Here is a 17,393-nt window from a genome sequence, read left to right as displayed (position 1 = left end):
CCGAGTCCAAAGGTGTCTTCAGCTGAAAAGGCTCAAAGCGCCGGGAGTGCGGAGTGGGTGGAGGGGTAGGGAGGAGGGCGACACCAACCCAAAGGGTGACTGTTTTTAGATGCGGAGTAAGGTGTTGGGGAAAGATAATGAAACCGATTTTTGAAACCCCGCGCGGCACCGCTGGTTCAAGGGATCGCCAACGGGAAAGAGCTCCTGGCTCCGAGCGGCGTGTGAGCCGCGGTGGCCCAAGGCTCACAGGGTGCCTGGCTTCCCGGGGGGGAAGCGCCTGGAAGATGAACTAGGCGAGCACAAGTACGCTGAGCACTGACGGCGCTGCGTGGGGGAGACGCGTGGGTAGCTGCGGCCGGGGGACTCCAGCACCGCCGCCCGCCGAGGCGCCGCGACCCCCCCCCCTCCCCACTCCCCGCGGCGGGTGCACTCTCTCCCGAGCCCGGGGCCGCGGAAGGATATCGCGCTGCCACCTCGCCGGGGCCGAGCCGGAGAGCCGCGAGGCCGGCGCCCGCGCCCGGGCCGGGAGCTGCAATGGCAGTGGCAGCGGCTGGCGGGCGCGGGGAGCCGCCCGCTGATTGATGGGCGCCCGGCTCAATGAGGGGGGCCCGGGCGGGGGCGGGGCGGGGCCGGCCCTGGGCTGAGCCAGTCGCGGGTGCCGCGGGGAGGGGCGGGGGGGCGGAGGCTCCGTGGAAATGTGTCGGTGACATTGAATGGGGAGACGGAGCGCGAGCGAGGCGCGCGCGCGCACACCCGCGCACACAGGGCCCCGCTCGCTCCGAGATCCCCGGCCACGTAAGTAACTATTAATACCGCCTCGCCGGGAGTTGCGGGCGTGCTGAGCTCGGGGATTGGCCTCGGGCACGATCGGCCATCCCCTTCAATTTTAAATACACATTCCGCTTACCTCGGGGGGAGAAAGAAAGAAAGAAAAAATAATAATAAAAGACGAAGAAGAAGAGCCATCAATTTTCTCCAAAACAGACCCCACCGGGCAATTTGGGCTTTTCGGGTAGGGGGAGACGGAGTTGTCGTAAATTATTCCAAGGCAAGATCCAGGTATCCAGCGGGAAAGGAACGCCGCAGGTTGGCTGGGCTGGGGGCGCATCCCCTTCCAGCGCCCGGAGGATCCCCCGGAAGCTCGTGCCGGGGGAATCGGAGACCGCCGAGCCACCCTCGTCCCTGCCCGCACTTCTCCCTTTTTTTTTTTTTTTTCTTTTTTCTTTTTTCGGAGGACGATCTGGAGCACGAGCGAGCAGCGACAGCATGAGCCTGTGCTGACCTCCGCCCGGCGGGCCAACCCGGGCTTTGTCGCGGTACCTGCGCCCGGCCCGCGCCGCAACTCCGTGCCCGGCTTTTGCAATCTTTTGTTGGTAGCGCTGACCGCTCCAAGTTAAATGCTCCCTCGCTATTCTTTTTTTTTCTGTTCTTTTTTTGTCTGTTTGTTTAAATTTTGGAGAGCTCTTGCGATCTTGGAAAAGCCTCAGACGCCATCTACAGTTAAAACGTAGGTAACTACCCTCTCCGGCGCCCCCTCTTCCACGCCCCCCACCCTTTCCACCAAAAAAGGGGGTGCAGCGCGGATTCTGTCTGCCGTGCGGCGCGAGCCGGTAGACCCGTGCTTATTTCCTTTTTCTTTTTGTTTGGTTTTCTAACGCGTTGAGACTGAGCCGCCGCCGTGCGCCCCTGGAAGATTGCACGAACTACGGCTGGGCTCCTCCGCCCCGTCTGCGTTTCGGAAGCCTGCGTGGGGATCGCTTCGGGAGACCGGGCGCTGCAGCTCCCCACCTTAGCAATCCGGTTACTCGCCTAGCTAGATCCGCGTTGGAAAGCGAGCGGGAGAGAGAGAGAAACTAAAAGTGCGGGGATTCTGCAGATCGCTGGCTGCTTTGGGGTAACAAAGGGACCCGAGTTGCTGCCGACTGAGCACCCCCGGGAGCCGGGCTCGGAGCAGACAAGGTGCCCGGCGGCGCCCATTTGGGGGCTTCTAACTCTTTCTCCACGTCGCCCCTCTCCCGTCCCCTCCCCTCTCGTTCCCTTTTAAAATCCGTGGCACCGAGGCGCCTGCAGCCGCACTCGCCAGCGACTCATCTCTCCAGCGGGTTTTTTGTTTGCCGAGTGCGATCCCCACACTCATGAACATACACAGGTCTACCCCCATCACAATAGCAAGATATGGGAGATCGCGGAACAAAACCCAGGATTTCGAAGAGTTGTCGTCTATAAGGTCCGCCGAGCCCAGCCAGAGTTTCAGCCCGAACCTCGGCTCCCCGAGCCCGCCCGAGACTCCGAACTTGTCGCATTGCGTTTCTTGCATCGGGAAATACTTATTGTTGGAACCTCTGGAGGGAGACCACGTTTTTCGTGCCGTGCATCTGCACAGCGGGGAGGAGCTGGTGTGCAAGGTAAAGAGCCCGGGGTTTGTTTTTGCTTTTTGTCTTTTAAAAAGATTCCCCGGCTGTTTGGAGGGGGCGGGAGGTCGCCGAGCTCCGGAGCCTTGGGGGAGGGAGACTCGCGGGATAATTACCCGTGGCCTCGTTAAATGGGTTTATTTATTTGTTCACGTTCGGCTAGTTGCGAAGTTTTTAGAGCGTTGCAGACAATGGGGCGGGCTGCGGCGGGGGCGTTTTGGGGAGAGCCTGGGGCGGGGAGGGCGGCGGGGACGGCGCGGGGGCCACGGCGGACACGCGTGCTCCCGAACGCTCGTGGAGCGCCTCGGCTCAAGGCCGGGTCCCGCCGCCCAAGGGATTTCTCCCCGTGTCTAGCCCCCTCCCCTTCCACCGTGGAGTAGGGAATCCCCCGCTAATTTTAAGGCACTGATGTCTGGGTTCCCTTCGCAGCCATTGTTCTTAGGAGCGTGCAGGTGTTGAACCTTTGTTCGGAAGGTGCCCTTTAAAAGACACACACAAAGGTGTCCCCTCTGGCGGAGCCAGGGGCCCAGCGCGGGGAAGGAGTTTACAAAGAGCTCTCTACTGCCTGCAGCCTTGAAAGGAGGGTTGGGGGTGGAAATCAAAGCCGCCAGCGCACCTTAGGGTGTAGGAAATAGTGAGCCCTTTGGGTCCTTCTCTCCTCTCGTTTTTTCTCATCTCCGGACTTCCGTGCCTGAACACCCCCCCTCGCGCCCCCCACCCCCAGCCCACACCTTTGCCTGTATGGTTTACAGGCTGGCGTTTGGAGCCCTAGACATTCGCAGTGCTAATTCAGAGCCGGGCACTTCAGTTTCCTTTTTGTCTCTGACCCCCAACAGTGACTGGTGTGTGTGTCTTTGTGTGTGTGCACTCCAGAGGAGGGGGGATGAGAGGGGGGATAGTTGCAAAAAGAGAGAGAGAGAGAGAGAGATTGGGAGAGAGAGAGAATAGAGTAGAGCCTACCGCTACCCAGGCATTGGACATAGATCAAGAATTCATTGTCACTTATTTTTACATTTGCTCACTCTTGGTTTTCCTGGGGGTCTCGGGGTGGGGGGGGAGGCTAGGGGGGTGGTGAGCAATGAGGACCTTTGCTGTCTTTGAAATGGGCACTCTGCACAGCTGTGCTACAAAAAAATGCATCACACTTTTACCATCAACCACAGACTGCTTTATTTCATAGGGGACTGGACTCTTGCAGTGTAAATAAGGGTTTTGTGGGGGGCTTCAGTCAGTTTTGCAATTGCTCAGTTCAGATCTCGGGAAAGTCAGGGACTCTTTAAATATAGCTCTCTCCTTGTACTGAGCATCTGGTATTTTGCATCTTCTCCCAAGTTATTGAGACTCAGAGCAACTGTGCCCGGTTAACCAAAATTCAGTAGGCTATTCAGAGCTGGATTGAATTCTCAGAAGACCTACAACGTTGCACAATAGGGGCGTCATCCTTTGAAATGAATGAATTCCACCGAGCTGCCACTGTCCTATGAAATATGCACAATCGCCCCGCAGTGAGTGTGTTCACTCCTTTTGCTCAACTTCAGTACAACATTTCAATATTTTTCAAAGGCTGGAGACGCTTGCAAGGAAAGGGATTCTGCCTCCAAATTCTGCAGGAGCATCTTGCTGTTATTTCTTTGTTTAAAGGCAGAGGTGATTCGCCCCTGCTGTTTCTTTCTCCCTCCAGATTCTTCAAGGCATATTTCACTTGGGGCTGACCTTACAGTGTCATCCGTGGACTTGCTCTTTGGCCTGAAACTGTACTTAATCTGCTGGTTTAGTTATTGCAAAGATTGAATCAGCCCCTCACCAATTACTGTGTGGCTGCGAGCGTATTTAAGTGCAGTATCATTGTTCCGCTGGACAGAGGTCATCCCTTTAAGACACGGCAGCCTCTGTTTTCCTGCCTTTCTACCAGAGGTGACATGGGCGACGACTTTTTATGCAGGCACCCTTGTCCATATCCTAGGAAGCTCCAAGTGGTTTTTATAAGGCTGCTTCCATGAGCCACCCTCAGAAATACAGTGTGAACTCAGCTTACTGTGGGGCACTGTGGAATCTACACAGTGCCTCAAGTTCCTTTTGATGTCTCAGAATATAGAGTTCATGTCTCCTAGCTCTATGTTGACCCAAGGAGAAAGTCTTTGCAAAAACTGATCAAATGTAAAGATGCCATTATTATAGAGGACCCTAGAGAGAATTCTACAGGATGCTATTTGGGGTCATTTAACCAACATAAGCAAGCCTGTTTATTGTCTCCAGGAACCTACTTTAAGCTAGGCAAATGGAAGAAGGGAGCTTCAGGGGATCTTTACCTTATCATTTTCATGGAAATGATGGTAGTACAGTGCAGATTGACATAATTAGTGCCTTGGCATAATGGGCACTTTTTTTTTTTTTTTTTTTTTTGGTAAATGCTATTAATGATGGCCTAATCTCACTGCCTTATCTCAGCTGTCACATTATGTAACTAAGGTTCCAAATTAAACATTTAAAAGAAGCCGGCAACCAGGCTTATGGCTTGATTTTGCATTTGAAGGTTATGGTTTAAATACCAGTCCAACCCCATAAAGGCCTGTTATAGCTGCTAATAAAAGTTTGGTTCCTACCCATTTGGGAGAACCTAAGTATTTGTTTTGTTTTTCATGCTCTGTCCACCATCTTGGAATTTGATCTCTTCTACAAAGGGTACTGGCTATTTCTTGAAGCTGCCGTGAATATGTTTCTTTCTTTTTTTTTTTTTTTTTTTTTAAAGAAATTTCTGTGTCCATTCAGTTTCTCATCAGTGGAGCAGGATAACAGATTGAGGGTGTTGAGCAAAACATCCCCTTTTATTTTTCAAAAAAATGCAACTTGAAGGAAGAAGGAGATTGTAAATAATGTTAACTCATGAGCACTGGCGACCGGAGCCCGCAGCCTGATGCTTCAGAACACAGCATGCCCGTTACATAACGCAGAGTGTTTATGTTAGCCACTGCAACATGTCTGTTACTCTGTGAAATTTTTGAGGCTTTACTTGGTTTCTGCTGCCCACAGCCTGGGTGTTAAAGTTGACCCAGGGCATTTCGGATTCCTAATTGAATGGACCTCTGAGGTCACTGCTCGTAGGTCATCATTTGACAATATCAGGGTGTGATTTGTGGTCTCTGGAGATAATGAAGTATTCATTCTTAAATTTTAGGTTATAGTGGTAGCAGCCGTGCCGTCTTCCTGAGATGCCTCATTATGGTTCATTCACAACGTTACTGTTACTTTGCTTCCTCGCCCCGGGTTAGCACCAGCCCTCTGAGGTTCTCACTATCCTTGTTGGACTCACCGATTTCTTTCGGTTTTTGATCCTAAGAGCCTGTGTGCCTGGATGGGTTTGGGAAGGTCTGTGAGTCCCCTTAAAAATGAATCCCCTATTGTGCGTGCGTCGGAGACTGGGCATTGTCAGCGAAGAGGGGACAGAGCTCTTACCAGCTTCTCCTGTGGGACCCAAAAAAGGTCAACGGTATTCTAAGTCAACGTCTTCCGTCTCTGAAGGGGAGGGAGGCCCAGTGACCCTGAGTGCTTTAGCCATCTTATCCAGATTATTGGGGGCCAAGCCAGGATTAGAGCCTCGGTGTGGTGATTTCTAGGCCACGCTGCAAAATGGGGATCAAGGAGAGGATGTTCTAACTAATGAAAAAAGATTTAAGAAGCTAAATGGTGGTATGCCCGTAGCACTGAGTGTTGTTGGAGCATTCCTGGCCTCCAGTGCTTTCCAGCAAAGCCCCTCATGCCTGCCCCTCACTCCTGCAGGCACAGAACAGAGTCATGTGCCCACATTCCCAGGCAGATAGGAAAACCACATTCCAAACCCAGGGATTTGTAGTCCTGATTTAGTGGAGGTCTTAAAATGAATGAAAGCTTTTTCTTATGACCTCAAAAATTCTCGGTAGTGTTAATCCCTCTTAGGTTGCTTTCAGAAAGGTATCGGGGATGGATTTTCTTTTTAAACAACCCCACAATGAGGTGGCATTTCACAGGCTAATTTTGATTCACAGAAAATCATTGCATAACTGATTCATTGAGCTAGATAGCCGTGCAGGAAATAGAGAAGCGTGTCTGCTTTCCTATTAACAGCCTGTGTCCTATTCCTAATTCTGCCGCTGGGGCTTGATTTGACTTGCTCCCTGAGCCTCGATTTGCACATCCGTAAAACGAAGGTACTGAATTAGATAACCTTAAGGCAGAGTCTACGTTTTTGACCGTTAATTGCTCAGGTCTTACAGTGTGCAACGCAGTTGCAGAGCATAAAATCTGTTGTCCACAATCGCTGTAGTGGTACAGAGATGTACATTTTTGCTCCGTCTTGCTTTTGGAAGGCGAACAAGGTGTCGTCTGTGCAGCTCGGGGTGGGCCACCTTCCGATTTTGCTTTTGTTCCTGTCTCAGCGGAGGTGATCGGGACTTCCCGTTTGTGTGCTGTATGACCTCGCGCAAACCGCTTTGACCTTTATTTGCTCGTATAATCCTCCCCACGCTGTGGGTCAAGCGCCATTTGCCCATTTTGCACGTGACCGTTCGGAAGCTCAGAGAGATCCAGCGGCTTGTTCAAGGCGACCCAGCTTTGGGAGCGGCCGGCAGGGCCGGTGTGGTCTGGGTCCACGTTCGGTGTGCTTTCTCGTCCCCTCAGAAGCCTGTACGGTGGGAGGTGCCCGCACCCTGTGATTTTCTTGGTCGTACAAGAGGGATCGCTGACTCTCCGTCTTGTTGTGACCCCTGCCCTAGGTGTTTGATATCAGCTGCTACCAGGAATCCCTGGCCCCGTGCTTTTGCCTGACTGCCCACAGCAACATCAACCAAATCACCGAAATTCTCCTGGGGGAGACCAAAGCCTATGTATTCTTTGAGCGAAGCTATGGGGACATGCATTCCTTTGTCCGCACCTGCAAGAAGCTGAGGGAGGAGGAGGCGGCCAGACTTTTCTACCAAATCGCCTCGGCCGTGGCCCACTGCCACGACGGGGGGCTGGTGCTGCGGGACCTAAAGCTGCGGAAATTCATCTTTAAGGACGAAGAGAGGTGAGTACCCTTCCTGTCCAGACCTGACACTCTAACAGGCTGTCCAGGATGGACTTTTTTTTTTTTTTGCTGCCTGCTGTCCAGGTGAGAAGAGAGGGTGGGAGGACAGGGGGGGGGGGGTGGGGAGTGAATGAATATTGCAGCGTTCTAAGCGCCCTCGGAAAACAAGTCGCTGCTCCTCTAAAGGCGTTACGGGATGCTCAGAGGGCAGGTGCCAGGACACTCTGTGACCCGGTCGTTATTTTTGTTGTGGTGTCGTCAGCTCTGAAGGGTGGCTGCAAGCCTGTGTGGCGTTTTCAAGGTGCATGAGGCACGATGGCGACAATCGTGCCTTCAGAACGCTCGGGGCCTGGCATCAGTCATTTAGAGCCCATTCGTTTGTTCCCTCATTCAGGAATACCTCAGGGTGCTTGTGGGTGTCAGTAAAGTGTGCGTGTATAAATCACAATTCTCAGTACTCTGAAGATCCGTGTGCATGAGCTAGTTGACTCACCTATAAAGGAATGTTCCAAGCCCTAAAAGAAGATGATCTCCCGGGTCGGATGGGAACTGGGGGCTGGGATGTGAGTTTTAACTAGGACTTGGAAGGCAAGAAAGATATTCTATAGGAGACGCGATGTCGGACCAGACCTGAAAGATGATGAACATGTTACGGCCAATGTGGGAAGGACCCGTGCTGCCGGTGAGGAACCTTCCAGTGCGGATGCACAGCCGGGTGAAGGTCTGGCTTATTGGAGGCGACAGCTGGACAGGCTGCTGGGCATCTGGGTTCCATTCACGCTTCTTCCATTAACTCGTCGCGTTCTGTTTCGCAAACCCACTGGGGCCTGCTTTGTCTTCCAGCTGACTTCCATTGTTAAAACTCTTCCCAAGCCACTTACTTTTCTCTTTTGAAGAATGTGCGTTCTCACAGGGGTGGAGGCCACGGATTCATATTCGTTGCCGACTCGTCCAAAAATTGTTCTAGGGTTTCTACACACGTGGGTCGTGGAGTTACCACGACTGCCTTGGGCATCCTCCCCTCCTACTAGGAAAGTGGTTGGTGAAGTGAAGGTCCGTTGTCACAGAGCTGTTAAGAGCCGTCCTGAGTGCAAAGCCGATACGTGCCATTCATTCACTCGCTGGGCAGATCTGTGCGTCTGGTACAGATCTTCCTGTCAAACCTTCCTACCTTCCAGTCAGTTTGGCCTGTGATATCGTAGGCTGCTGCTTCTCGACGTCGGGTGGTGTGCACTTCGTTTTTTGTTTTGTTTTGTTTTGTTTTTTTCATCTTTATGGGTTGAGCTAATTGGGAAATGTCTGGGAAGCATTTTGGGATTAGCAAAGGTAAAGGGCCTGTGGTTACTTAACCCAAATGGGATAATGTCATGAGCATTTGCAATCCAGCTGAGTATTCAAGGTTCAGAGGGCCCGTGGCCACAGAGATTGGTTATTGTTCCACATTTTTACCCATAAACAGATATCTTAGGCATTTGTGGCAGCCAGTATCCTGGTCCTTTACAGTGCAGGGATTTGACCCTTATTAATAAACTGAAGAAGAGGGAGCCATTCAGAGATCTAGAATCTGGGGCCACACTTAACCATTTCTCGTCTTCAGCTCAGATGTGTCTGCCCTCGGAGCCTGGAGACTCGGGTTTGTACCCCGGTTTCATCTTTAATAATCTCTGACCATTTAGATTGGTCCCCGCCTTCTGGGCTCAAGTTTCTCATCCTTTTATTGTCCTGGCTCTGTTGGTTCTGAGGTTTTTCTGCGTTACAATAGATGTGTGTGCTTCTTTGAATATTCTCATTGGGAAGTAAGTTCGGCTGTGACTCCCAGCAGAATCCCAACAGAGATACTTTATCCTTCTGTGTGCTACCTTTCTTGGACACGGAGTAACTCGAACTTCTAAAATGAGAGGTTAACAGGTTATTGTTGAGCTTAATTCTCTCTGCAGGTTGGGGGTGGGTATCCTTGTGTTCATTTCATAGAGGAAGCCTCAGAATGTGTGAAATCTCTACGTGACAGACAGGAAAGAGACAGGAAAGGACGTGTGCTCTGTTAAATCAGCTCTCAAGAAATCCATCTGCCTGCCCTGGGCAGTAAGGGCAACGATGCCCTCTTTCACGGGGGTCCAGGTTTTTAAGCATCACCTTTGATCGTGCCTCTTTAGAGAGGAATTTCACACGGCAGCGAGTATAGGGGGTGGTGCGTCCAGCGATAGCACATGTATGTAAATACATACTTAGGAAGTGGGTCACAGTAGGGTGGACACCCCCAGGTCAGAACAAGGGGGCACGTGTAAACTCTGGGGCCTCCAGGGGGCCATCCTTCAGTCCTGTCATGTTTGTTGCTGCCTGGAATCAGAGCCCCGGGGGTGAGGGTGCTGGCCCCAGTGCCCGCGGCTAGCTAGAAGCAAATAAGGGGCTGAGTCAGACCTGGCTTGTCCTTTATGGTGGCAAAGCAAAAATCCTTGATGTCCCAGTGCCTAGAGAAGAAATACCAAGATGTCGGGGTGCCTGGGTGGCTCAGTCGGCTAAACATCCAACTCTTGAATTTTGGCTCAGGTCATGATCTCATGGTTCCTGAGTTGGAGCCCCACATCGGCCTCCATGCTGACAGTGTGGAGCCTGCTTGGGATTCTCTGTCTCCCTCACTTCCCCTCATGCACACACCCTCTCTCTCAAAATAAATAAACAAACTTAAAAAAAAAAATAGAAATGCCAAGAGGTCAGAAGCTTCCGACACAAGGACTGTGCATTTCTGGTGTTGATTTTGGAGTTTGTGTTGGACATTTGCAAAAGAGCATGACCCTTTCTAGAAAGATCTAGAAAGAAGCATCCCATGTGAATGTGAAACCAGAATACTTCACCGGAGCACGCATGGCAAAGCTAAATCCTTTTTAACTTTAGAGAGCAATTTCCTTCTGAGAGAGGAAACGTAAGTGACGGGGAGGAAGCTGGTCATCATCTGTCCCTGGCGTGTCTGAGAGCACCTGAGCCCCGTGCAGCCTCGCATCGCTGCGGGACTGTCAGGGGAAAGGAAGACTCCTCATCTGATTGGCGAGGTGACTGGGTTGCACAGGAGCTAAGTGACCTTTCTCAAGGTCACTGCCGGCATGCCCATGGAGCTGGCCTGGAAATCCTACCATTTGACTCCAGAGCTCTTTCCCTATCCCTCACCTTGCTGAAGGCTCGGTGGACTTGTCCTTCTTAGCATGACCGGCGTCTCCGTCTGGGCAGCTCTGAGAAGGTCGCTCTCATTCTCAAGGACACTCTAAATGTTCTCATCGGTAGCCGATAGGAACTTTGTTTCCAGCCAGCTGTCAAACTTTTTGTGAAAGAGGAATAATGCCTTGTAGCCTTTCTCCTTGTCGTTTTGGTTTTTAACGTCTCGTTCTCAGAGCGTGAGTCTCTGGTTTTGTCACTCAACGTGTTTCTCCCTCCGTGCGTCCAACAGCCATTGGGTTTCGCAGCAGAGTTTCTCTTTGTTGGTCTGCACAGTGGCCTGCATGGAGCAGCCCGCCCGTGTTTTGAGGGGGGCAGCGGTCCGGGACCTCACTGGGACCTTGCTGCTGGCAGCTCTCGCCATCCATGCTAATCAGCAGGACCTCCTCAATAGGTATTTCGATAGCACTAGAGCCTATGCCTCTCCTGACGTCATGGCACCTGTAAGAAAACAATGGGTTGAATTGGAAAGGCCTTTGAAACGTTGAACGATGGAGTCTGTGTCTGTGTTCGGACCCTTTATGCATTAGTCCTATGGGGGAAGAACACAGAGGAGGCTTTTGGAAGTCCTGTGTTATTAAGCTTCCCATCACCAGACCCCTCCTTTGCGCATGGCCTTTGATCTCTCAAGGATGTGCTTCTTACTGGTTGATTCTCTTGCAAGGGGTTGAAGGTGAAAGCCCTCGCGCCCCCCCTCCCCCCTCCGGGTTCCCAAGGAGACCCGCCTGTGAGCTGACTTCCTATGCATGGATTTCAGATCCTGGACTGTAACTGAATCCATGACCAACCCGTGAGAATATTCTTGGTGGCGCTGTGAGGGCCATCAGTCCAGGTTCCCAGAAACAGCTCTGAAGATGCCACCCCATGTTCTGTTAGGGCCTGATGGCAGTGTGCCTTGTCTCGCTGTGTTGAAGCCGCAGCACCTCAGATTCTTTGGCTTCCGTTTTATTTTGGTTTGGGTTCTAGATGCAGATTGTCTCTACCTCTCATTAGCTACCCGGTCTGGGAGGAGTCCTTTAATGCTTCTGAGCTGCGGATTCCTCGGAACAGAAGTAAGGTCTGCATCCCTGTTGGTGGTTGTGAGAGCTGAGTGTCCTGATCCAGAGGCGCACAGGGTGGGGCAGGGGCTCGCGATGGCCAGCAGCTCCTAAAGTCATGGGTAACATGGTGCCACTATGGAAGAGCCGTTCCCAAGGCGCCGGAAGTGCATGGAGAATGGGCTCCGCCCCTTGGGCCGCCATTTCACAAGGAGTGAACCCTTGGGGGTCTAAGGGTTCAGATTTAAGCCACGTTGCCCTCTCGGTTAATGACAGGCATTGCATCAGTGCTGCGGGGAGGGGGTGGGACCGGTGACCAGCAGGGCAAAAGTGCAAAGGGCAGGGTGGGCGGCTCAGCAAGGCCACGAGGTAGACGAGATGTCCGCAGGGGAAGGAGCGTTCGAGGCGCATGCGCTCCCCCGGCCCCTCGTGGCCGCCGTGTTCCCAGCCTTGTGCTGCTGCTGTCTCCTCCGTCCCTGGGACGTTTCTGCAGCACGGACCTGCAGTTTTGTTTTTGTTTTGAGGAAGTGAAACCCTTACCCTGATTGGGCTCGCTCTGGACACACCCTTTGCATCCACAGTTTCGGCAGTAAAATCGGAGATGGGCTGATGGGGTCAGAGGGGCCCCCTGTGGGTGGGAGCCCTGAATTAGATAGAGGGCAGTGACCGTGCCGCTCTGCCCGGGCAGCCCGTTCTGGGAGGCCTTGTGTTTGAATTTGAGCCTCCAGGGGAAGGCCTGAGGCTGGGAGAAGACCCCTTACTCCCACGGGGAGGCCGAGGCACTGGATTCTAGGCCCTGCTCCTGCCCTCCTTACTGAACTTAATCTTGAGAAGTTACATAAGCTCTTCTGTCCAGATTGCCTCCTCTGCAGAGTGGAAGTAACAAGGAGACTTTCTTTGTGAAATTAAATGAATTAATGCGGGTGAACCCGGTGCTTGGAACCTGATCAGCCATCAGCAAGCGGTAGCTCCTGCCGTCCTCACATCCTGTGCACTTAGTGACAGGATGACACTGGGTGACACTGGGCCAGCTCGCCGACTCAGATGTGGGGAGCCCTTTAAGCTGCTGCAGCCTGGGGCTCCCACCGTGGTGCCCGTTTTGGCCAGCTTGATCTCTCTTCTCCCTTGGGACAAGGCTCCTTGCCACCCCCCTCCCCCAGCGCCCTGCTCCCCCGGTCGCAGTTCAGTGTTGACATTTCACCGCACAGAAATACCCCATGTGAATGGAGAAACATGCCTCTGTACATGTTTCTTCTTTGCTTAGAAGATTTTTATCTCTTGACGTCACAGGTTTGATTTCCTCTGCTTCGTGGAAGCTAATCAGTGCCTGCTTCTGCGGGAGGGAGGCCGGACCCTTTTTAGAAACCCCGCAGCCCTAGGGGCCCTCGTGTAACCATCTACCCGGGCACCCGACCTGTGTGTCCTGTGGGGCCCAGGCCTTGTGTTGCCCTGACCTGCCAGTCTCTCTCTCTTTCAGTATCTAGCAAAGTATAGAGATCCTGTCTTGCTTTCTTTTGTTAGTAGCGATTTACGTTAAGTGCTAAGTTCACCGTATTTCAGGAAAATATCTTACCTTTTTGCTTCCCAGGAGACAGAGCTCCTGGAATTCACTTATTTATGTGGACCATTCTTATTACTTCAGGCATGCCAACCCTTGGGGAAGGCTCACTCCCCCACTTCTCCCTGGATGGGTAAGCGATCCCCCCGACCACAGCACCCCTGCAGTCTCCCCTCTCACATTGTACACGTGCATCCCTAGACCGTCCCCGTCTCCTCCTGGGCTGGGAGCTTCTTGGGGACTGAGGCTGCCTCGGTTTCCCTGCTGCCGGAACACGGTGGGCACTGCGTGAACGAAGATCTCCTTTATTGAGCGCGTGCGTCTCAGATTGGATTCTCATGACGGAATGAGAGAAGAGAGAAATGGGGGTGAGTACAGATCGTTGGCCTCTAGATCATTCCCCAGATCGGGAGCCCCTGAAAGGCTCCGTCTTATCGGTCTCCCACGGAGACATCTTTGCAGAGAAAGCTCCTTTCAGCCTTCCGCCTCAAATGAGAAATTAACCCATCGTTGCCATTTGGATTTAATGATTTGTGCAGAATGACATCTGAGACAGTGCGGTCAGTGTCTGTGGCCGGGTGTCGCGTTTATGAAAAGCTTCTCTAATCACAGTGAGAGGGGAGAGCATTCTCAGGGTTCCTCGCTTAGAAGTGGGCTAAATAGTCGGCATCCTTCAGTAGGATTTCTGGCTGAGCTGCTTACTGCTTGGGCTTAATCAGTTAGTTGACGGGCTGGACTGAGACCCTGGGAAGGTGAGGCCAAGGGCACGGCCGTAGGAGTTTTTACTGCCTCACTGAGCCGTTTGACCTTGGCCTACCTCCTCTGGCGTGGGTTGGAGATGGTGAACTTCCAGTGCCCAGCACGGTGCCGGGCGCACTGCAGAGCCTTAAGAGGATAGCGGTCATGACTGGTCATCAGCTACCGGCTTTGGGCCTCACCACCCAACCACCTGGAGATCCCTCTGTTTACCCAGCAACCTGTCACGGGCCAGGCACTGTTCTAGGTGCTGTGGCAACTGCCGTGGCAAACGAGACCGAAGGCTTTCCCTCGTGGGACTTACAGTTTAGTGAAATAATACCTAGATACACCATGTGCCAGGCCCTCTTCTAAATACAAGGGCAGTTAAGTGAACTGATTTAATCCGAATTAACTACTGTATGTATATTCACCAGCTTAAAACCAGTGAGGAGGGGCGCCTGGGTGGCTCAGTCGGTTGGGCCTCTGACTCTTGATTTTGACTCATGTCATGATTCCAGGGTCGTGGGATCGAGCCCCGCATTGGGCTCTGCACTGAGCACGGAGCCTGCTTGAGATCTCCCTCCTCCTCCTCCTCCTCCTCCTCCTCCTCTGTCCCTCTCCCCTGCTAGCTCACAGGCTCTCACTGTCTCTCAAACTAAAAAAAAAAAAAAACAAAAAAAAACAGTAAGTTAGTGCTATTATCACCATTTTATGGATGAGGGAGCTGAGGCTCAGGGTCCCACAGCTAATCAGCGGCAGGCCTGGGGATTTGTACCCAGGATATGGGACTCCCGAGCTTAGGCTCTGGAAAGACCACACTGGCTGTTGGAAATGGACACCAGCTAAAATTCCGCCCCTTGTGTCCGATCCCCAGAAAGAATTTTCTCATGCAAATAGGCAACAAGTAAACACCAGCAGGACCTGACCGGCCGGAGTCTAAGTGAAGCTCAGTGCTTGACCTTCTCTGAGCAGTCATGGGCCACTAGTTCACTAATCCCCTGGACAGTCCTGTGATGTCCCGTTTTGTTTTCTGTACAGAACTGTGAAATGGGGCCTGTTTATCTTTCTGTCTTCCCTACCTAGCCCAGGACTGGCATTGTAAATACTTGGTGAATGTCTGACAGTTGTCTAAGTGGGTATGTGAATAGCCCCCTACGCCCAGGAGGCATAAATATTATAAGAAAAATCCCCTAGATATATTGATGGCAGGAGGCAGTAGATGGAAACACATTTTAAATGTCCTTTATCCAGTACTCTTGGGAGTTTCTCTAAAGCATGAAATAGAGTCCAGCCTGTTTGAAATTTTTTTGGACTGTAGAGAGTACAGTTCTTAAGCAGAATCATGCCCGGATACCCTGAACTCCAGACAGCATGTTGGAGCTGGGGGCATCTGAGACATGGGAGTCGTGCTACTTTGCAAATATTGATTAAGCATCTGTTTTGTACCACATACAGCGCTAGGTGTTAGGGGTACAAGAATCGCTAAGGGGAGTTGTTGCCTGATGGAAGACAAAGTGTAATAGTGACTTTTCGTACCATGTTACGGGTTGCGGGTGGGCATTAGAGACCCTGTGGGAGCAGGAAGAGAATGTTCCAGCGGTGGAGTGGGGTGTAGAGAATGACCGCGTCAGTGAGGAAATAGGTTCCTTCTTGGGTTAGTCTGAGTGAAGTAGAGAGAAGGGGAGGGTGTTGGGAAGGATGAGTAAAGGCCAAGAGACATGAATGAGCCTGTGCAGGGGGGGATGATGTACTGGTGGAGGGTGCTATATGGGGGTCAGAGATAAGACTAAAGAGGGAAGCACAGGTCTAGGGCCTGGGTGCATGCCCTTGTCCTTAAACTTGACCTGAAATCCAGGAAATGCTACCGAAGGGTTTTTCTAGACAAGACAGGATGGGGTCAGGTTGTGATTCTGGAAGCGTATGGGCAGAATGGATGTGTATTGACTGAGGCTGAACCAGGCCCCAAGCGGTGGGATCAAGGAGGAGTGGGTAAGAGGTAGAATTAACCCCAACCCTTGGATTTTTACAAATGAAGAAATGAGGAGGGAATGCCCTTCTCCAAAGTTCTACAACGTGTTGGCGGTGTGACCCAGAGCAGGGCTCAGGTTTTCTGGCTCCCAGAATTGGTCTAGTGTGTGCCTGGGCCATCTGGGTGAGGCCCAGGTTAGGACTCTGCCAAGTGGAAATCCCTGCCTGGCCCAGCGCTGGACCACTGCTCCCAGTGCTCCCTGGGTCGGTGGGGTCAGAGGGACTTGGCCTGAGCCCTGCTGCTGCCCTGCCAGTCGTCCTGGGTGGGAATGTTCTGGACCCTGAGTCAGCCTGACCACGCAGCAGGGCCGGAGCAGGAGCTTGAGGGGCGCCTGGCTCCCTCTCCCTGGGAGAATCCAGGTTGGGTGGGCCCTCAGAGCAGTGCTGTCCTGCCCTGGCAGGAGGTTGCCTGCGGAGCCTTTTCTGAAAGGCTGGATCGATTGACTCGGGATCAGGGGATCCTTTGGGATCGCGTCTCCCTGCAGAGGAGCAGGAGTCCTGAACAGAGGACTGAGGAGGAGCTCTGAGCGGCGCTGCCTGTCTCCGGGTTCCCCGTCTGTTCCTGTGGAGACACGGGCTGCCCTCGGATGGTGTCTCCCTGCAGTGGGATGGCCTCGGGGGTGGGATGCGATGGCTTCCCCGCTGTCCTGTGGTCATAGTGTGTCGGGCTCAGACGTGCACCAGCACGCAGACAGCACAGGCCTTTCTGTTGTGGCCAGCCAGAGGTGCTGTGGAAACATCTGGGTGCTTGAGTCGGATCGGGCTTCTCATCACGACCGTACTGTTCCCTAGCAACTTCCTTCATCTTGGTAAGCTGTGACTTTTCTGGCGCATCACACGGGTGCAGGAACCCCCCCCCCCCCCACCTCCCTGACTATGGTCAGGTAGTGAGAGGATATACCACCTGGGAGAACCAAGCAGCCCCTCCCTGTAGACTTCCCTCACCCGGACCCGACATGCCTCCCTGTTGGTTACCTGCTGCCCTCCTGCTGATCTGGAAGCAGCTTGACCTTGGTGTCGGTCTGGTCACTGAATCTACAGGATCTGGTACGTCAGTGGCTCTCAGGGGTAACTGTTGGAGAAAATCTGCGCACTCAGGAAGCAGAGAACTCGAATGACGATTTATCTGGCAGAGTTTAGCAGTCTGTGGCTGTCACGTCGGCTTGATGGCAGCCTACGGTGTGGGACAGTCCGTGGCTGGGCACCCCCAGCGGTAGCCCCTGGTGAGACCCTTGCTTGCACAAGCCAGCTGGCAGCCAAGGGCAGCTTTTCAGTACTGGGCAGAGTGAAGCCAGACCTGGCCGCATTTGACTTGTCTCAGTTGACCCTTCGCCTGCTTGGACAACCGCCCCCCCCCCCCCCCCCCCCCCCCC

At 52.9% G+C, this 17,393-nt stretch overlaps 1 protein-coding gene across 1 annotated transcript in view; it reads left to right on the top strand.

The window, feature by feature from the left end:
• Nucleotides 1-459: 459 nt before the first annotated feature.
• Nucleotides 460-17,393, top strand: part of TRIB2 (tribbles pseudokinase 2) — a 26,755-nt gene continuing 9,821 nt past the window's right edge. The window contains exons 1-2 of the mRNA XM_049652508.1: nucleotides 460-2,405; nucleotides 7,160-7,452. Coding sequence (XP_049508465.1) covers nucleotides 2,136-2,405; nucleotides 7,160-7,452 — 563 coding nt within the window. The 5' untranslated portion in view covers nucleotides 460-2,135. The remainder of the gene's footprint in view (nucleotides 2,406-7,159; nucleotides 7,453-17,393) is intronic.

This window comes from Panthera uncia, assembly GCF_023721935.1.
Source record: "Panthera uncia isolate 11264 chromosome A3 unlocalized genomic scaffold, Puncia_PCG_1.0 HiC_scaffold_12, whole genome shotgun sequence".
Classification (NCBI taxonomy): domain Eukaryota; kingdom Metazoa; phylum Chordata; class Mammalia; order Carnivora; family Felidae; genus Panthera; species Panthera uncia.
The sequence above is the reverse complement of the archived record's forward strand: the minus strand, read 5'-3'. Positions and strand labels throughout refer to the sequence as shown.